The sequence below is a fragment of the Ranitomeya variabilis genome, chromosome 2 (genome assembly GCF_051348905.1).
Source record: "Ranitomeya variabilis isolate aRanVar5 chromosome 2, aRanVar5.hap1, whole genome shotgun sequence".
Classification (NCBI taxonomy): domain Eukaryota; kingdom Metazoa; phylum Chordata; class Amphibia; order Anura; family Dendrobatidae; genus Ranitomeya; species Ranitomeya variabilis.
Window position 1 is genome coordinate 930,376,351 of NC_135233.1, and position 21,703 is coordinate 930,398,053.

At 45.0% G+C, this 21,703-nt stretch overlaps 2 protein-coding genes across 2 annotated transcripts in view; one reads left to right on the forward strand and one right to left on the reverse strand.

Moving 5' to 3' along the window:
* The window catches only part of LOC143804001 (elongation factor G, mitochondrial-like), a 23,983-nt gene extending 13,490 nt beyond the window's left edge, over positions 1-10,493 (reverse strand). The window contains exons 1-3 of the mRNA XM_077281748.1: positions 10,444-10,493; positions 8,677-8,836; positions 4,789-4,933 (exon numbers count right to left, since the gene is read on the reverse strand). Coding sequence (XP_077137863.1) covers positions 4,789-4,933; positions 8,677-8,836; positions 10,444-10,493 — 355 coding nt within the window. The remainder of the gene's footprint in view (positions 1-4,788; positions 4,934-8,676; positions 8,837-10,443) is intronic.
* LOC143808226 (latexin-like) lies at positions 10,448-21,450 on the forward strand. Its single transcript, XM_077290668.1, has 6 exons — positions 10,448-10,662; positions 10,744-10,806; positions 12,525-12,699; positions 12,775-12,911; positions 14,743-14,805; positions 21,168-21,450. The coding sequence occupies exons 1-6, from the start codon at positions 10,492-10,494 to the stop codon at positions 21,273-21,275; spliced, it is 717 nt and encodes a 238-aa protein (XP_077146783.1). The 5' UTR covers positions 10,448-10,491; the 3' UTR covers positions 21,276-21,450.
* The last annotated feature ends 253 nt before the right edge of the window (positions 21,451-21,703 follow it).

Consider the following 21,703-nt stretch of genomic DNA (forward strand, 5'->3'; position numbering starts at 1 on the left):
CACCATGATTGTATTCATGCCCCCCGATGTAGGCAGCTCCACAATAAAGTCCATTGATATAGACCCCCAAGGGCAGGATGGAACAGGTAATGGTTGTAGAAGACGCGTAGGTGCCACATGAGGAGTCTTGTAACGGACACATACCTCGCAAGAGAGAACATAGTCCTTGGTATCCTTCAGGCAAGTTGGCCACCAGAAGAATCGGCTCAGGAACTCTTGTGTCTTCTGTACCCCCCTGTGACCAGCCAACTTGGAGTCATGTACCAACTTGAGGATCTGCAGACGGACGACCTCAGGGACCTAGATACGTCGATCTCTGAACCACATGTCACCCTTAAAGACAAGATTAATATCCACAGGTGGGTTGGCCAGAAATACATCACCTTCATAGGCCTTCCTGCACTCCTTCCACAAGTCCTGATCGTGGATAAGTCCGATGAAATTGGCATCAGATAGAATGGTCTTGGACGGGGCTTCAGGTACGGAATCCGCAGCATGGATTCGGGATAAAGCATCAGCCTTCCCATTACGAGAACCTGGACAGTATAAGATGAAGTTAAATTGATTTAAAAATAAGTTCCAACGAGCCTGACGAGGAGAAAGACATCTAGCGGATCTAAGGAACTCTAAATTGCGATGGTCAGTTAGCACTATGATCTGTTGTGCAGCTCCTTGCAGATGATGCCTCAATTCTTTGAAAGCCGCAATAATAGCCACCAATTCCTTGTCTCCCACGTCGTAATTCTTCTCTGCTGAGATTAGTCTACAGGAAAAGAAAGCACAAGGATGTAGCAGACCCTTCTCTCCAGTTCTTTGGGAGAGAATAGCCCCCAAAGCATTATCAGAAGCGTCCACCTCCACAATGAAATGAAGTGTTGGATCTGGGTGTATCAACAGCGGTGCTGATGTGAAACAGATCTTAAGCCGATCAAAAGCTTCTTGAGCCTGTGATGACCACTTAAAGGGCTTTTCCCTCTTTGTCAAGGAAGTAATGGGACGGACAATATCAGAAAAATTTCGAATGAAGCGTCTGTAGAAATTTGCAAAACCAATAAAACGTTGGACCTCCTTAACGTTCTTGGGTTCCGGCCAGTTAAGGATAGCCTGAATCTTACCAGATTCCATGTTCAGCCCCTGGGGAGAGATGATATAACCTAAGAACTATCTCAGAATGATGGAACTCGCATTTCTCCGGCTTAATATACAGATGGTTCTCTTTCAGACGTCTTTAAAACAGTTTTGACATGTTCTTCATGTTCCTGTAGATAGAGAGTCAGAAAAGACTAGTATATCGTCCAAATAGATCACTACAAACTGGTCCAACAAATCTCTGAAAATGTCATTAGCAAGGTGTTGAAACGTTGCAGGGGCATTACAAAGCCCGAAGGGCATCACAAGAGATTCAAAGTGTCCATACCGGCATCTGAATGCTGTCTTCCACTCATCCCCTGGACGAATACGCACCAAATTATAAGCCCCACAGAGATCCAGTTTAGAGAACACCTTAGCATGGCGGACTCTTTCCAGTAATTCGGGAATCAGAGGCCAAGGGTAACGGTTTCGTACGGTTACCTTATTGAGTTCCCGATAGTCAACACAGGGTCTCAGGGTCCCATCCTTCTTCTTTACAAAAAAGATAGGTGCCCCTGTTGGTGAGGAAGAAGGATGTATGAAGCCTTTGGCCAGATTTTCATCAATATACTCCTTTAAGGCTTGAAGCTCAGGTGCCGCCAAAGGGTATACGTTACCAAAAGGAATAGCTGCCCCAGGAAGCAGCTCAATGGGACAGTCATAATGCTTGTGTGGAGGAAACTGATCTGCATTCTTCTTGTCACAGATGTCAGAGAACTCTTTATATGCTGGAGGTAAAGAAAATACCTGTACATGTGGTTCCGTAGCCGTGGACTCAGGGACAGCTTCTGTTAACGCTGAGTTGCTCCTTGTTGGAAAGATAATCTCCTTGGTCTCCCAGTTGATAATTGGGTTCGGAGAATGCAACCAAGGAATGCCTAAAATCACAGGAAAATGAGGAGAATAAATTAGCAAGAAAGAAAGTTGCTCCTGATGACTAGGCTCCAACAAAATTTCAAGGGGTACGGTCTCCTGATCCACAGGCCCAGAGATTAAAGGTGACCCATCCACTGTTTCCATGGTAATTGGAGAGGCTCTTTGCTGAATTTCAATACCATGTTCCTTGGCAAATGCGATATCCATGAAATTGCAACCTGCACCAGAGTCAATCAAAGCTGCACTGGAAATCCACTGTCCTGAACACAAGATCTTAATAGGGAGAGAACAGTGAGAGTTCTTTTCCTTCAGCTCCTTGGGGGGTGAAGTCATAGAAAGTGAATGGAATACAGCGTTTAAAGGCAGGCTACATTCAGAGATGTCAGATTCATCATCACAGTTGTCATACTCCCCTATTGCTGCTAGCACCTTGTTAGGCTGCCTAGGACACTTAGGACAATTGATCTAGAAGTGGTCAGACTGGCCGCAGTAGAAACAGACTTTCATGAAGGTGATGCTCCCGGCGCTCATTTATCTCGCGCCTCTGAACGGAATCAATTTGCATGGGCACCTCCTCCACCTCCCGAGAGGTTTTACCTGCAGGCTCTTTGGAAGGAAGGGAAAAGTTAGAAACACGGTTATATGCAGCAAATTTCTCCTGCCTACGCTCAGTAAGGCGAATGTCTATGCGCACACAATGCTGTATAAATGTCTCTAGCTCTTGTGGTGACTCAGAGCGAGCTAGTTCATCTTTTATAATACTAGACAGACCCCTCTTAAAAATAGGCAATTGTGCATAACTGTCTCAATTTGTATCTACCGCTAATCTCCTGAATTCAGTGGCATACTCAATAACAGAACGTTTAGCCTGGCGTAAAGACAACAAAGCAGATTCAGCGGTTGCACAGCGATTAGGGTCATCAAACATTAATGCCATAGCGGCCAAGAAATCATCCAAGTTATTTAACCGTGGGTCACGAGATTCAATCATCGGATTCGCCCAGGCGAGCGCTCGTGAGGTCAGTAGCATTATTACACACAATACTTTGGATCTATCAGTAGGAAAATGGTCAGCATGCACATCAAAATATAGCATACATTGATTCACAAAGCCACGAAATTTGTCGCGATCACCATTAAATCTGAATGGGGGCAACTTAGGTGGGCTAGCTGGTGGCGGTTGCAGCTATTTACGTGCTTATGTCCTGAAAAGCCCGTCCATACTGGGACTCTATGCCAGCAAGTTTGTTTTCCTGGGCTGCCATGCGGTTGCTTAAGTCCTGCAAAGTTTGTCCAAACACTTGCTGATTGTGTTCAAAACTTCCAAACTTCTTTTGCAGACCTTCCACATCTTTCTGCAGTGATCTAATTATGGAAAACACTCTATGGAAAACTGCTCTAATCTTCTTTCTGCAGTCACTGTTCCAGCAGTCTCCTTTTTTTTATGGCTAGAGTATCCTGTAATAATTATAGGGGATAACTCAAGAGACTCTTTGCGTGGAACAAGACAACTACAGGACACAGTTTTATAAGTGGTAAAGTCTATATTATCACACAGTGATTCAAACAGGTGCAGAGAGAAACTCAAGTCCACAACACTTGGTGCAAATAATAAACGCAGCTTAGCAGTCTATAGGAAACTTCAGAGGAAAATGCAATCAAGCAGAAAGTCTATGAAGCACAGTTATTCTTGAGGATACTTGACACGAATAAATCCTTGTCTTAGTCCAAACACAGGTAGATATGCTTATAAGGCAGTTCAAATCATATCTTAGCTCAACCAGGGAGGCCTGGTTAATAGTCTCAGGTTTTTGCAGAGCAGCATCAGCTTACATGTCCAGCAAATGCAGATGGAAGTAAACACGAGCAGCAGATGAAGGAGGATTACTGGAAACTTGTGTATGCAGCAGGAACTCAGAGCAGAGTAGCAGGATCTCCACACAGGTTCACAGGAGCAGGTATATAGCCAGGGAGTAATCAGAGGTCAGGAGCTGGATGCAAGGCAGAATACTCTAGCAGAGACTGAAGGCTGGGGTGGAGTTTCATAGCAGGAAGACACAGTGCACATGAGACCAAAGACGCCATCTTGGAAAAGGGCAGTAATGCACAAAAGGTAAAAAATGTTCAGAGTCCTGACACGCCCTTCACCATGCTGTGATTTTAATTACATCCAAACACAGTTGGTTCCGACCTTCCTATAAATGCAGGCTTTGCCATGTTATTAGCCAGGGGTATGTGTTCACACTAGGCAGTCAGGTCAGGGACCCATCCGATCTGAGATTACCTTGACGTTTGGTGGATGGGCTCACATTTTTTGGCCAAATCTTGTGCTAAGCATCTAATGTGTTTTTTTCATAGATTTCACAAGCCATTCAGCTATTCACATTTTATGTATCGCACATGTCCTTGCTTTAGTACAGTTGAGTGCAGCCATTGATCTATTTGCTATGTAAGTTTACAAACTTTGCCATTAAAAAGTCCATGTAATAAATGCAGGACACCTCATAGCATTGCTGTAGGTTTTTTCATCAAATTTGGGCATACAAGTGTCTATATCTTTTTGGACTTTTGCAGAATATGGAAGCCTAAAAAGTACAGAGCATAAGAGGTGCAGCGGGGCGGCCACAAATTAGTAAGTGAAGGCACGTACTTCTAATGTCTTAAGCAAACCAGGTGTCTTGTTAATGTCACTGGAAGTACGTTATCAATAAATACACAAACAAGAACAAATCTCTATTGTTTCAACAATCCCATCCAGGTAAGATGACAAGAATCAAGTACCTTGTTTTATTGCTCCTTCTCCTGCCCTAATGAAGGAGATTTCATTGGAATCCACAATGTGGTGAGCGCCATCTTCCATGACAAAGTGGATGTCGGAAATCTTGTGTCCGGTAAGAGGTCCTTTCTCACAGGCTTCACGAAAACCCTTTCAGAAACAGAAAACATACTTCATAAGTATGGCAAAAGCTTGCATCAGAAAGATTGTACAGCTTCGTTATAATAAAGGAGTTCCATACTAATATTTAATGGGGTTGTCCTCTTTCAGAAAATTTAATTGTCCAGCCTCAAAAAAACCTGCGCCCATAGCGCTGCCAATTCCTGATCGTCTGCACATACCCTTAGCGCCTGGATGGAGACTGATGCCCATTTCCTCTCCATTTCACACCTCACCTCTTGTGCACTTGACCCCATTCTAGCCCACTTACTCCCCAACCTCACCGCCATGCTTATTCCAGTCCTAACCCATCTCTTCAACCTATCAATAACCTTTGATACCTTACCTTCTGCTTTCAAACATTCCACTATCATACCGATCTAAAGAATATATCCATCGACCCGACTTCTACGTTCAGCTATCGCCGCTGCTCGCGTTCGCCTCTTAACTCCTTGAGCAGCATGTCCATGCTGAACTTACATCCCATCTCTCAATAAGGCTACTTTTACACATGCCGGGTTTTTTGTGGCCTGTTTTTATGGGCCATTTTTGCACGCCGTATTGCCATGTATTTTGCGGTCTCCTGCAAAAACGGGCTGCAAATAACCTTCTTGGATGTAACGCCAAAACAATCTACCGTTGTTTTTGCTGTACCATTGTTTTAAATGGAGACAGTGTCCGTGAGCCGTGAAAAATATCGAGCAAGCTCAATATTTTTTCACGGCCGTATATACGGCCCTCACGGCCATACAGGGCAAGGCGCTATGATGTGTTTTTAATGGTTGTTTTTGCGGCCCCATAGAAATCTATTGGGGCCGCAAAAATGGCGTGCAAGAACATGGTAAGTGTAAAAGCAGCCTTACTCACTCCTCTTTGACAACCTACAATCCAGCTTCCGTTCTCATCACTCCATTGAAACTGCCCTTGTCTTTGAAAAGGACTTAGGGTACCGTTACACTAAACGATTTACCAACGATCACGACCAGCGATACGACCTGGCCGTGATCGTTGGTAAGTCGTTGTGTGGTCACTGGAGAGCTGTCACACAGACAGCTCTCCAGCGACCAACGATGCCGAAGTCCCCGGGTAACCAGGGTAAACATCGGGTTACTAAGCGCAGGGCCGCGCTTAGTAACCCGATGTTTACCCTGGTTACCATTGTAAATGTAAAAAAACAAAACACTACATACTCACATTCCGGTGTCTGTCGTCACGTCCCTCGCCATCAGCTTCCCGCACTGACTGTGTCTGTGTCAGTGCCGGCTGTAAAGCACAGCACAGCGGTGACGTCACCGCTGTGCTCTGCTTTTACTTTATGGCCGGCGCTCACAGTCAGTGCGGGAAGCTGACGGCGAGGGACGTGACGACAGACACCGGAATGTGAGTATGTAGTGTTTTTTTTTTTTTTAACATTTACAATGGTAACCAGGGTAAACATTGGGTTACTAAGCGCGGCCCTGCGCTTAGTAACCCGATGTTTACCCTGGTTACAAGCGAACACATCGCTGGATCGGTGTCACACACACCGATCCAGCGATGACAGCAGGTGATCCAGCGACGAAAGAAAGTTTCAAACGATCTGCTACGACGTACGATTCTCAGCGGGGTCCCTGATCGCAGTAGCGTGTCAGACACAGTGAGATCGTATGTATATCGCTGGAACGTCACAGATCGTGCCATCGTAGCGACCAAAGTGCCACTGTGAGACGGTACCCTTATTACTGTCAAAGCTAACAAGACAATTCTCTGTGCTCCTCCTTCTAGACTTATACTCTGCCATCAACACATTTGACCACCACTCCTACTACAAATCATGTCTTCCCATGGTGTCAAAGACCTTGCCCTCTCCTAGATCTTCTCATACCTCTCCAACCGCACATTTAGTGTCTCCCACGCCCTCACTATCTCCTCATCCCACCCTCTCGCTGTTGTTGTCAGTCAAGGCTCTGTTCTGGGACCCTTAGTCTCCTCAATCTATACCTTTGGCCTGAGACAAGTCAAACTCCCATGGCTTCCAGTACCATCTATACACTGATGATACTCAGATTATCTCTCTAGCCCAGAAGTCACCTCTCTGCAGTCCAAAATTCCTGAGTGTCAATCAGCTATAACCTCCTGCTCATCACGCTTCCCAAAGCTCAATATGGACAAACCTGAAGTCTATCTGTCCTCCATCTCGCCTAACTCTCCGACGTGATCTATCACAATAAATATTACACTTTCCCCTGTACCATAAGTCTGCTGCCTGAGTAACTCTTGACTTAGCACTGTCTTTCAAACCGCGCACATCCAAGCTCACACCACTCCTGCTGCCTTTAACTCAAAAATACTTCCAGAATTCATCCTTTCCTCAACCTTGAATCTCCTAAAATGTTAGTGCGTACCCTCATATCCCACCTACTGCAATATCCTCCTCTGTGGCCTCCCTGCTAGTGCGGCGCCCCAGTGTCCTGGTCGTCGCAGTGATGTCATTATCCTTTCAGGGGAGAAGTGATGTCATGTCTGAAGGCAATGAAAGACAACCACATTCAGGTATTACACACATGCAACATGTTCACACTCCAGACCAGAAGGGGGAGCTCTAAGCCTGTTTAGGGTGAACTCCCCTATTTACATCCTGATCTGGAGGAAAAGGAGTTCAGTTCCTGTCAGGCAGACAGAAGAAGTGGAGCTCTGCTGGCCTGAAGTGCTGCAACTCCTGGAAAAAGACACAAACAGGTGAACATACTACAGATAGTGTGCAGGAAAGCAGAGCACAGGAGAGGAATATCAGAGGTAGATCAGCCAGGAACAAGCTGCTCCTTTCTGAGATGCAGAAGCCGGTAGCCAGGAACACCGAGGGAGCAACTGTCTCTAAGCCTTGCTCCAGAGACCGGCAGGACAGACAATCCCAAGTTGGCTGCCCGACCTGAATACCTAAGAAGACACGGAGGCAAGTTGTGGGAGAGGGGCCTCTCTAGGGTCCCTATAAATAAGCTCCAGGCCTACCCCGTCATACGGGTTGTCCTATCCATACCATCTGAGGGACAGAGAGAGAGATAACATCAGAAATATCCACGAAAGTTGTGAGGACTATCCCGTGGTGCTCAGCAGGGAGGTACTACAACACACAGGTGCTAGAGGAAGGCTACTGATTTCCACCTGGATAAGGGGACTCTGGAATTGCCTTCAGACCGACCGGACTCTGCCTGCCCTGTCATCTGGCGCTCCGGGCTGAGGATACCATCTGAAGTCTTCAGTAAACAAGGTAAAAGACTGCAAACCTGTCTCCTCGTTCTTTATTGCACCTTGCCCATATATAAACTCTTTTACTGGACACCCCTGAGGGCCACGGACCGGGTCAGCCACCGTGACATCCCCCGAACCGCAGGACCCGGTACCGAGTACCCCATTGCCCTACTTAGGGGGCGCTCCACTAACACTCTCGCATCTCTCTAGTCGGTCCTTCACTCTGCTGCACAACTAATCAACCTCTCACCTTGCTATTCCTCTGATTTTCCCATCTGCAAATCCCTTCATTGTCTCCCAATTCCCCAACGATGCCCATAAACCTTAGATATATTCAGCTGAACAAGCCTACGGCCATCTCAACCAAACTACAAACAGTCTGAAAAGACGGATTACATCCCGCAGCTAGGCATAATACACACCTGAACATTGTACAAATGTAGGCTCATTTCCGATACCCATGGAGCAATTGTAGCATCCAAGCTCTGGGTCACTCACTCACTCACCTGCTCCACAGCAGGAACAAACTGTTTGGGGACATTTGTTCCTACAGTCCTGTCTTCAAATTCCACCTTTGTGTAATTTTCGGCTTCCAGCGGCTCGATACAGCTAATGACTTTACCGAACTGGCCAGCCCCACCAGACTGCTTCTGAGAGAGATCAAACCTGAAAATGTAGAACAATATATCACCAATTTACAAAGCATTCCCTATAATATTACAGCTGCATTCACAACTTCAGAGCTGAAATCATCCATGATTTTTTGTTGGCTCATTGGCTGCACAAATCTAGCTCTTAGGATCTGCCTTCTGTACTAGTGGTCTATGGAGAAAGCTCCATTCATGAACAGGCTTTCTGAGCAGCTTTATTACGATGCTTATCTCCTATGTACAGCAGTGCGTATAATGGCTGCACCTCTTACTGCAATGACTGGAGAGGTCATGTGAAAGCCTTTGGATATGTGCACACGTTGCGGATTCTCTGCGGATCCGCAGAGTTTTTTGTGGTGCAGAAACGCTGCAGATCCGCAATTGATTTACAGTACAATGTAAACCGATGAGAAAAAAAAAATGCTGTGCACACTTTGCGGAAAATCCGCTGCGGAAACACTGCGGTTTAAAAGAAGTAGCATGTCACTTCTTTTTTGTGAATATGCAGCGCTTTTGTACCCATTCCATTATAGAAAACCGCAGGGGTAAAAAACGCAGCAAATCTGCAAGAAAAACGCACAAAAAATGCTTCGGAACCGCACAAAAAACGCGACAAATCCGCAGGTGCGTTTTCTGCCAGGAGAGGCAGAATCCGCACCAGAAATTCCTAAGCCTAATCCAAAAGGGGGCACATAGCCTTATTAGGCCATGTTCACACGTCGCGGTTTTTACCGCGGATCCGTGGCGATTTTGATGCTGCGGGTCCGCAGCAGTTTCCATAGCGTTTACATTAACATGTAAACCCTATGGAAACCGCAAACCGCAGTGCACATGCTGCGGGAAAAACCGCGCAGAAACGCAGCGGTTTACAACCCGCAGCATGTCACTTCTTTGTGCAGAATCGCTGCGATTCTGCACCCATAGGAATGCATTGATCCGCTTAGTTCCCGCATGGGGCTGTGCCCACGTTGCGGGAAGTAAGTGGCTAATGTGCGGTTGCTACCCGGGGTGGAGGAGAGGAGACTCTCCTCCAGGCCCTGGGAAGCATAATTAGTGTAAAAAAAAAGAATTAAAATAAAAAATGATGTTATACTCACCTCTCAGCGCTGCACGCGGCCGGCCCCGGTCTCAGTTGCTGTGCGAACAGGACCTGCGGTGACGTCGACGCCGCGGTCACATGACCGTGACGTCACGAAGGTCCTTCTCGGCACAGCATCTTTGAAACCAGACCACCGAGTGCAGCGCCGAGGAGATCGCGATGTCAGAGGGTGAGTATAGCCAATTTTTATTATTTTTAACATTACTATTGATGCTGCATATTGCTGCATATGCAGCATCAATAGTATAGGCGGAAACCCGCAGCGGAAACCGCGGAACAAACCGCGATAAATCTGCAGGGATAACCGCAGCGGGTTTGCCCTGCAGATTTATCAAATCCGCTGCGGGAGAACCCGCAGAGGTCGCACGCAAAGTGTGCACATAGCCTTAAAGTGCTCTAATCTGCTGTGTAAGCAGAGATGTGAGGTAAACTTGTCTCTCCAGTCACTGGCAGCCAGCGTTCAGAGTGCGGCCCTCCCTTCCTGTGGGGTCAGGCCGCAGCTTCCTGGTCACAGCTTCCTATACAGCTTCCTCTTCTGGAGTTTTACATTCTCCTGTACAGAGCAGACCTCCATGCATTGTGTCCCGTGTGTGAGCCATGGAAGACCAATCATGGAAAAGCTTAATCCCTCCCATTACCAGACCTCCAGAGCAGTAGGGGTTGTTATGAGCCACATTAACTACAAACTAGGGGGGCCAAACCGGCTTTATTATCCTCAGAAAGGGACAACGGCCAGCAGGGAGGTAAGACAGACAAAATCGGAACAGAAGATTGGGAACATATGGAGAAAAGAAAAATAAACTGATATATTCTTTTTTTAACAGGCTATTCCAGAGTTGGGTAATAAATATTACCTGAAATTCAGTATACAAGATGCCCTGAATAAGGTGAGCACTTAGCAACCTAATGGAACAGAGCCACAAATGGTTAACACAGTGTCCATTATATACGGCACTATGTGTGCCACCATCTCTGATCGCCTGCGGTCACCACATCATTCCCTACACCAGCCTAATAGGGATTTCTCTGTAACTCATGACTGTAGCAAACGTGCAGATGTCTGGCAGCTGTGGTGGGTAGAGCCCTAGATGACAGGACATGTCGGACACAGACTATCACGGGAACTCAGGTTTGTTAAAAGGCATAATAAATGTGCTGGAGGCATAACATAAGAAATCCTGCTTGATGAGGTCTGATTTCACATGGTTAAAGGGAACCTGTCAGCAGGATCGTGCACAGTAACCTACAGACAGTGTCAGGTCGGCGCCATTATACTGATTACAATGATACCTTGGTAGATGAAATCCATCTTGTGGTTGTTGTTTAATCTTTTATTTTGAGTTAATGATGTGCCCGTGCTCCGGGGCGGCCTGTGCGGGGTCTTCATGTGGGGCTCTGATTATGTATTCATCTGTATGGGCTTATGACGGGTCACTGATCCCTCACTGACCTGCCCCCTATTTCACACAATGCATAGAATATGGTTTAAAGAAAAAAAAAAATCACATTCATCGGGCAGGCGGCTGCGCTGTAGCATCATAAGGTGGATAATATGCATGTACCGTATTCATTTTATTTAGACATAGTTTTGTTGGGGGAAAAAAAAAATCATCATCGTTCCAATAGATGCTACTGTGCAGGCGCTGCCACCATTTTGATAGAGAAAAAAAAATGAGGCTCCATCAAGATGGCACCTGAGCAGTTACATCTATCGGAACGATGCTACTGAGCAGGTGCCGCCAGCGCCATCTTGATGGATCCTCTTTTTCTTCCTAGCAAAATGGCGCCAGCTGCACAGTAGGAGCTATTGGAACGTGACAGATATAACTGCACAGGTGCGGCCGACATTTTCATTAAGATTTTTTTTTTCAACACAACGATTAGTTTAATCAAAATGGTGCCAATGGCCGCAACTGCGCAATAGCATCTGTCACGTTCCAATAGATGCTACTGTGCAAAAAGTGGGTTTTTTTTCCAACAAAACTATGTCTATATAAAATGAATACATGCATATTATCCACCTTATGATGCAACAGAGCAGCCGCCTGCCTGATGAATGTGATTTTTTTTTAACCATATTTTATGCAGTAAAATAGGAGGATCCACAGGCCGCCCGCAGCACCAGAATCTCATTACCTGAAAATTACAAGTACAAATTAAACTAGAACCACATGACAAATTTCATCAACCAAGGTATCTTTTTAATCAGTATAACGGCGCCGACCTGACACTGTCTGTAGTTTATTCATCAAAATCCTGCTGACAGGTTCCCTATAAGTGTTGACATATTCAAAATTGGTTTCAGGCCCCCAAAAGTACAGTTTAATTACCAATGACAGGCGTTGGCCATTTAGTCTTTGATTGGAGGAAGCTGATGAATAGGTCTGGTTACAGGCTCCTCCGTCAGCAGCCAGGAAAGCTGTGCAGTCTGCGAGAAAGGCTGCACCAAGAGCAGGAGAACCTGTAGTACTTATATATTAGTAAGTGCCAACAAATCATATGCCCGACATGAACAAAGATAAAGTGGACAACCCCTTTAAATAGTTGTTCTTATTTGAAGTATATAATATATACAAATCAATATAAATGGTCACTTTCTCCTCAGAAAAAAGCCATAAAATGCACTGCTGAGGTCCTGTACTACACAAATAAGCAAACTGCTCCTGATGTGACGTACAGACTGCAGCCTGAGCCGCCCAACTACACCGCCGCCAAAGACAACGCGTTCTACAGCAGGATACGGAGCCGCTCGGAGCCACTGGTAGCCGTAGACATCCCAGGTAACCTGAGCTTATTACTGCATGTATAACAGATAAGGCAGGCCGCTGATGTATCCTCATTATGTCATATTGCAGATAAATTTGGCAATATAGCCCCCGATATGGAGCCCATCTGGCACCTGGCACTGGCTTCTGGTGCTTTTGTCAAGTGGCAAAACTCCACAGAAGAAACATTTTACACTATGGTTATCATTAAAAAGGTTACAGAGGTGGTAAGTCCAACACATAAAGGGAATATTTTATTTTGTAGTGACGGAGAGGACCTCTGTATTTCAGTATAGGATATGGACATGTTCGGGGTGGGGCAGGTCGGCTCACTCCGCTGCTCCCCGAGGCAGACACAGGAGCACTTTATATGAAAGTCTCTGGGGGTTTACCGCTTCATAAACCACATAGCAAAGTAATAACACAAAACAGCCTGGCACAAATGAAAATAAGAAGTCCATGCACCATCCTTCCCAGTATGGCTCCAGCCTTCTGGGACAACACACTGCGACTCCCACTGGAGCATCAGCCCGGAGGCTTCCTTCCTCCCAACAGAAGAAAAAAAAGCAAAACGTAACAGTAGCTGGACATTTAACTCTGCCAACATCACCATTGAGGTGGAGATATGGTGAGTAGTCATCCCGCCAATGTCTCACCTACTCACCAGAAACCCAGACACTTGTAATGACTGGTTTAACCCCTTCAGCACATATCAAGCTGGAGAGAAACTTGTGGGTTTTAGATCACAGAATTGAGCAATCTTGGTGATACATACCTCCCCTCACACACAGCGATCCTGTCACAGGGGGCATTATTAATTACTTAAAAGCATGTACTTTTCAATTGACTTTCATTAACAATTTGCACCGTTTGCCTTCTATAGTGTCTGTGTGGCACTGTCTATTGCTGGCTACAGGGTGAGTTAACTAAAAATCCATCAGTGAGCCCATTCTGATGGGGAGTTGGTACCACTTTTCTCCTGTGTTTGAGAGCTTCTCTGTGTGGACTGGTAACTATAGTCCAGGTTAGAGTTGAGCTGAACTTTGTGGTCATAAACCAGCTGAGAAATGATCAGAAAAAGGCAGACAAAAGAGTTATAAGCTCTCTTATCAGAACAAGATCACTGACAGATTCTTAGATCATTCATTTTGCAGCCAGAATAGTGAAACACAGGGGCTATAGAAGGCAAGCGGTGCAAAAGGGAAAAAAAGATGCACATAGCCTAATAGTATTGCTCGCAGACACGGTACCAGTAACGGGTACAGTCCTAGTGTGATCCTTATAGGATAAGCACACAGCACTGTATAGTCCCTTTAATACTGAATTTGGCAGTGACAGAGGCCATTTACCATAATCCATAGAATATCTGTGGACACGAGGGACATACATTGAATGTGCCCTGGTCCCTGAACTCTGCAGGCCCGGACTTTATTCCATGATTTAGGACTTTGCTGGGTTTCTGCCAGTGACGCTGTGTAGTTTGTGGTTTCTGTAACCCCCATTTACTTCTGCAAAAGTTACCCATATAGCAAAGTTTAGCCCACCCAGACGCTTCTGGGTTCCCGACCTACTATCACCAATGAATAAACACAAATTTTTCTATCTGTAAAATGGGAATTACCCCTTAATATATAACATAGTTACTCATGTATTACTCGTGGCCCAGTGCAGAATGCGCTTGGGGGCCAAAATCTGTCCGCAGTCTCTGCTTGTGCAGTGTCTGTCCCGGTAGCGCTGTCTTTACACTTGTGACTGTGCTATAACCTAAAAGAATGTACACTAGAAAGACACATTCACTGCCCCAAGTTGTGAGCTGCAACAGATTGCCATGACTGCTACCCTCCGCTGGTACCATGAGCGTCCGCCAGCGTGTGCACATAGTACGTACACAAGATGCTAGCACGTCCTGCTCACATTGCACTCTCCTATAGCCACTGGCATGCAGTGGGAATATAGACACGATCCCAGATTAGTGACCATCGCAGTGTCCCATATCATGGGCTGGTGACGTAGATATTTAGGACAACTTAGCTCTAACATGATGATTAATCTCTACAGAAAAGGGACGATGCCGCCCTAGAATTCCATTACGAAGTGCTGATCCACCAGATGGTGACACAGGTAAATGTGAACAGTAACTAACAACTGGGATAATCTGCAGATAATCAATCACACAAGTTAGGCTAAGTTCACACTAGGTGATTTTGCAGCGTTTTTTAATGCAAAGTTTCAGCTGTATTTTACAGTACCAGCAAAGTCTATGAGATTTCAGAAACAACATGCACACAACTTGGTTTTTTCCCCACCAGGATTTGTGCTTTGCATGGTTTTTTGCACAATGGAGAAAGTCAATTCTTTCAGCGTTTTTTCAGTTTGAAATTGAAATGAATGATAGTGAAAAAACGCACCAAAAACGCACCATAAATGCAGGTATCAGGTTTTGCTGAATGCAAAAAAACTCAAGAAAAAAAAAAACAAGGAAAACCTACTTATTTCTGCCAAGAGATCAGGTTTTGCTGCAGAAAAAAAGCTAAAAAAAAACGCCCAGTGTGAATTTACCCTAAATATGGTATTTACAGCTGCAAATTACTCAACCCCTGTTGCAAGGGTTACAAATGTCTGTCTGTTTTCAATAAACAGAACCAAAACAATTTTTTACCACATTATCTGCATATTAATCACTATTTTCAACATCCATGTCCATCACCGTCTTATAACAGTCTTACATTTTTGTAATATTAATTTTTACTCTCTACTATACCTTTTATTACTATACATATTTGCTCACCTGTTTGCCACTTATATATTTATTGATTTATTCATTCACTCAATAACACTTTCACTTTTTCAATATCTTTTTGACATATACTTTCATTCTCATTTACACCTCTTTCATCCAGTATCAATGTTATGGCCCCCGATATTGAATATTACTATATACACTGCTCAAAAAAATAAAGGGAACACGTAAACAACAGAATGTAACTCCAAGTGAATCAAACTTCTGTGAAATCAAACTGTCCACTTAGGAAGCAACACTGTTTCACAATCAATTTCACATGCTGTTGTGCAAATGGAATAGACAGCAGATGGAAATTATTGGCAATTACCAAGACACACTCAATAAAGGAGTGGTTCTGCAGGTGGGGACTACAGACCACATCTTATAACCAATGCTTTCTGGCTCATGCTTTGGTCACTTTTGAATGTTGGTTGTGCTTTCACTCATGGTAGCATGAGATGGACTCTACAACCCACACAAGTGGCTCAGGTAGTGCAGCTCATCCAGGATGGCACATCAATGCGAGCTGTGGCAAGAAGGTTTGCTGTGTCTGCCAGCGTAGTATCCAGAGGCTGGAGGCACTACCAGGAGACAGGCTAGTACACCAGAAGATGTGGAGGGGGCCGTAGGAGGGCAACAACCCAGCAGCAGGACCGCTACCTCAGCCTTTGTGCAAGGAGGAACAGGAGGCGCACTGCCAGAGCCCTGCAAAATTACCTCCAGCAGGCCACAAATGTGCATGTGTCTGCACAAACTGTTAGAAACTGACTCCATGAGGATGGTCTGAGGGCCCGACGTCCACAGATGGGAGTTGTGCTCACAGCCCAACACCATGCAGGACGCTTGGCATTTGCCACAGAACACCAGGATTGGCAAATTCACCACTAGCGCCCTGTGCTCTTCACAGATGAAAGCAGGTTCACACTGAGCACATGTGACAGACGTGACAGAGTCTGGAGACGCCGTGTAGAGCGGTCTACTGCCTGCAACATCCTTCAGCATGTCCGGTTTGGCAGTGGGTCAGTAATTGTGTGGGGTGGAATTTCTGTGGAGGGCTGCATAGCCCTCCATGTGCTCTCCAGAGGTAGCCTGACTGCCATAAGGTACCATGATGAGATCTTCAGACCCCTTGTGAGACCATATGCTGGTGCGGTTGGCCCTGGGTTCCTCCTAATGCAGGACAATGCCAGACCTCATGTGGCTGGAGTGTGTCTGCAGTTCCTGCAAGATGAAGGCATTGAAGCTATGGCCTGGCCCGCCCGTTCCCCAGACCTGAATCCGATAGAACACATCTGGGAGATCATGTCTCGCATCATCCACCAATGCCACATTGCACCACAGACTGTCCGGGAGTTAAATGATGCCTTAATCCAGGTCTGTGAGGAGATCCCTCAGGATAACATCTACCGCCATATCAGGAGCATGCCCAGGCGTTGTAGGGAGGTCATACAGGCACGTGGAGGCAACACACACTGCTGAGCATCATTTCCTTGTCTTGAGGCATTTCCACTGAAGTTGGATTAGCCTGTAATTTGATTTTCCACTTTGATTATGAGCATCATTCCAACTCCAGGCCTCCATTGGTTAATAAATTTGATTTCCATTGATGATTTTTGTGTGATTTTGTTGTCAGCACATTGAACTTTGTACAGAACAAAGTATACAATGAGTATTTCATTCATTCAGATCTAGGATGTGTTATTTGAGTGTTCCCTATTTTTTTGAGCAGTATTTTAATCCCATTTATATTGGACACGAGGCAAAATCAGTTCTGCCCCTTTTATACATCCTTTGACACTGTGTGACCAATACCCCTGCTTTTAACATCACCATCCAGGGTTGTGCGCATGAGCTACCTGTGGCTCTCTGGGACTTCCAGTCCTGCGCACTAGGGGCAGTATGTGTACCACGCTTGCGTTCCAACATGCAGGAACCGTAAGTCACTATTCCACCAACAAGAAGCCAGCAGGCAGTTCATGAGCCAATACCCTGGGTAGCCTGATTTTTCAACATACGTATCATATTGGCTATTTGTCAGTATTTATAGAGCACCATTTACTTTCTTTGTTAACGCCCCACGGAAGAAGCATGGGGAAATAGCAGCATCGGGGTGTAGCTACAGAACATCCAGACCCTTTTCCTCCATACTGATTACTAGCTGTATGTAAATGTGCATTTAAACCACGAGTGCCAACATTCAATTTCTATGCTGAAAACCACATTTATGGTAACTTCTGATTACAATCAGTTTGAGGCTATTACACACTACTTCATTTACATTGGCACTGGAACTTTAGCCTGGTTATCATAGGTGTAGTAATTTTTAATAGTAAATTTTAATATATACATTTTCAAATAAAAGTTACATACGGTATTTTTAACATCTTAAGCATAGGTCTCTTCCTAACCTGAAAAAGAAAAAAGCCAGGACGGCACTGTCTGGTAGCTTAGCAAGTTCTTTTGAGATTACAATCGGGGTGATATTTGAATAACACATGTAAGGCAGCCACTAAATCTCATCGCTGGTGCTATTCTGGAAAAATATCCATATTTTCAATCCATGTGTAAGAGAAAAAAAGAAAGAAGGCACTCACCGATCTCATGTGTACCCACTTTATTCCATCTTCAAAATATGATTCATTTAAGTAGCTCACAAAACTAATCTAACAAGTGGTTTCTCCAGTTGCAACACAAAATGTCACTTAACGACTTGTGCAGTATCCGAATTGTTTAGTGCACAGGAGAGCAGCTTTGGCTGTTTGTCAGTGCTCCTCAGGAACATTAGCCAATTTCTCATAGGCCTGCAATTCACTAACATTCTTGGGTTGTCAAAAGAGTGCTTCAAAAAGTTTAGAGAAGAGATCATTGCCTTGCACAAAGAGAAGGACATAAAAAGATGTAAAAGGTATTGAATGTTCCTATTGACACGAGTGGAGGCAGAGTTCACAGGGAAGGACCACTGGCTGCACTACCTGGATGTCGCAGGAAGAGGACGTGTCCTGAATGCTACAAGGTACATGAAGATGCCAGTGGTCAATAACCGTCCCGTGAGTGCAGAGGACCTGCAGTAGGACTTTGTGGCAGCAGGCACTGAGGTTTCAGTTTGCAGAGTTAGGTGCATTCAAATGTCTGTACAAATCGGTCTGATTCACCGACAGGATTCTCGACCAGTGTGAGACAGCCTCATAGAAATATATGAGCTGGTTATACTCTGGTCGGGAGACCTGCGACCCATCAGATACTAAATGCTGAAGGGCTCCATGCTTTGCACATTACAGCGCGAGCCAAAAGCACCAGAAAAGTTGGTTCCAATACCACCATATAGTGAATAGATTCAGTAAAATTACCTGGGGAACCGTGCTGTCACCCACCCCAAAGTGCGTTTCGGCGTAGTGCCTTCTTCTGGGGTATACCGATAGCCCACATTACTTTTCTTTATTGATCTTCCTCTGCATTCACTTTGAATCGTCATTATGACAGTCATGGCCGGGATAAATTGCATCTTGTGATTATAATTTTTTTTTTTAAATCTATTCACTATATGGTGGTTATGTACTGTTATTGCTATGTATACTTGCACAATGCACTTGCACTTTTGGAGCTGATTGTGTGGCATATATTTGTTTAGATTATTGGGACATTATATACCTGTTGTGCACTGCGTTGTCACCTTTTTGGTGAATCCTTGTCATTCCATGCTATCCCTAAATATTTTGTATTATCTGTGTTCCTATTTGTGACTAAATAAAGTAAACAGTTTTATATTTGGTTCTTGTAGTGCTGCTTTCTTATAGGATTTCTTCTATCTTCCTTGCACTGAACTAGTGAAATACATCCCAGCACCATTAATAATTTGATTTGAGGTGCCTGTGTGGTCTGGTATATATGATTTAAGTACTAAATATTTGTGTCATTAACAGGTTGAAAAATTCTGTCCATAAGAAACAAGTAGCCAAAATTTCCTATTAAAAAAAATGTTTCAATTTATTTAGATATCCATTTAAAAAGTCGTGTGCAGTCCAATGCTTTCCACATACTCATTGACATGCATGGCCAAGTGCGATCCGATAATCGGATCAAATTCAGACATGACAGTCAGAGGAAAACCATCAGACTTGTGCAAGACCCCATGGAATAACATTGATCCGAGTGCGATCCAATGTTTTGTTGGATCACACTCAGATGGAAAATACAGTGGTGTGCACCTGGCCCCATTCAGAGACCGCTGTAGTCAGTAAAAGTGGCATGTGGTATTAAATTTGGAGAAAACACTTGTTAAATTAGTTGTGTTGAGCTATGAAAATTGTTCCTGTTTCATTGGTTTATTGCAAACAGCAGAAAGTTTGTAATTTTTGCTAATAAACCTTATTTGCAGTGGGGGTTGAATAACTTGGATTGAAACTGTAGAAACATCTAAGGACAAACATAACAAAACACAAGTGAGTGTACTCTATCCTGAACTGGAAAAAATAAGATGTCGGAGATCTGGACGATGGCAGCTTCTTCACTACGGGCACACATGATCGTGCTCCAAACATGGCCTTTCGTGTACAGTGTCCTGGGCTCTCTGCACTCAACGTTACCAAACCGTCAGTGACAGCTCAGGTGGTCTCTGGACTGGACACCAGCTTATAGCAGATAGGAGGGCATGGCGAGAATCAGGGCAGAGAACAAGGGCACAGCACATTAAGGTATCATCTTATAGGAACTTGAGATCTCAGCACAAGAAGGATTAACATTTCTTTCCAGGGGTAAAACTGCTGACACACTCCCTTTAAGGCCCCGTCTCACACAGCGACGCTGCAGCGATACAGACAACGATGCTGATCGCTGCAGCGTCGCTGTGTGGTCGCTGGGGAGCTGTCACACAGACAGCTCTCTCCAGCGACCAACGATCAGGGGAACGACTTCGGCATCGTTGAAACTGTCTTCAACGATGCCGAAGTCCCCCTGCAGCACCCGGGTAACCAGGGTAAACATCGGGTTACTAAGCGCAGGGCCGCGCTTAGTAACCCGATGTTTACCCTGGTTACCAGCGTAAATGTAAAAAAAAACAAACAGTACATACTCACCATCTGTTGCCCGTCAGGTCCCTTGCCGTCCGCTTCCCGCTCTGACTGTGTGCCGCCGTACAGTGAGAGCAGAGCGCAGCGGTGACGTCACTGCTGCGCTCTCACTTTACGGCGGCAGTCAGAGCAGGAAGCAGACGCCAAGGGACCTGACGGGCAACAGATGGTGAGTATGTACTGTTTTTTTTTTTTTACATTTACGCTGGTAACCAGGGTAAACATCGGGTTACTAAGCGCGGCCCTGCGCTTAGTAACCCGATGTTTACCCTGGTTACCAGTGAAGACATCGCTGGATCGGTGTCACACACACCGATTCAGCGATGTCAGCGGGACCTCAACGACCAAAAAAAGGTCCAGGCCATTCTGACACGACCAGCGATCTCGCAGCAGGGGCCTGATCGCTGGTACGTGTCACACATAGCGAGATCGCTACTGAGGTCGCTGTTGCGTCACAAAACTTGTGACTCAGCAGCGATCTCGCTATGTGAGACGAGGCCTTTAGGACCATCTAATCTCACCTATGCCCTATTTTCACAATAGGATTCACAACATTTTCCAACAACGGCCAATACAATATGTACTAAAAGGATTAAGACTATAATACAATGTTCTGATAACGCTCTGAATTGCAGGAAATGGAGCCGTGGTTGATAGAAAGCGTATGGGACCCAACAGAACAGTTAAGAATCAAAAATCAACAACGCATGCCAGATACCAATCCAGATGAGAACAGCGTGTGACGTTCATGAGCACAGAAGGCATCAAGAGCAAGTAATATTCCAGAAAATACTCACGGAACAGATTTTGCAACAGTCTCCCTGAAGGCAACTTTTGGTTTTCCCATGGTACAAGGACAGACATATTCCCTCTACAATCTCTAAATAAAAGAAAAGAACATTTACAAATAAACATTTTTACCAATTAAGTGTTATTTTACGAACACTCATCTAGATGAGATGCTGATGCGTAATCTGCCGTCTACTACCTGAGCATAAATCTCCAGGTGCAGTTCTCCCATCCCAGACACAATGGTCTCTTTGCTCTCCGTCTCATAGTGAACTCTGAAGGTTGGGTCTTCTTGTGTAAATCGATTGATACCTTTAGAAAACTTGTCAATATTAGGGTTGAGCGACTCATTTTTTTAAGATCGAGTAGGGTTTTGGGAAAC

What these genes read in the sequence shown, in the direction of transcription:
- LOC143808226 (XM_077290668.1), top strand. Translation starts at nt 10,492, where the DNA reads ATGCATTGTGTCCCGTGTGTGAGCCATGGAAGACCAATCATGGAAAAG. An exon ending in GGTAGCCGTAGACATCCCAG is followed by an intron (nt 12,700 to 12,774) that starts GTAACCTGAGCT and finishes GTCATATTGCAG; the next exon opens with ATAAATTTGGCAATATAGCC. An exon ending in TTAAAAAGGTTACAGAGGTG is followed by an intron (nt 12,912 to 14,742) that starts GTAAGTCCAACA and finishes TAATCTCTACAG; the next exon opens with AAAAGGGACGATGCCGCCCT.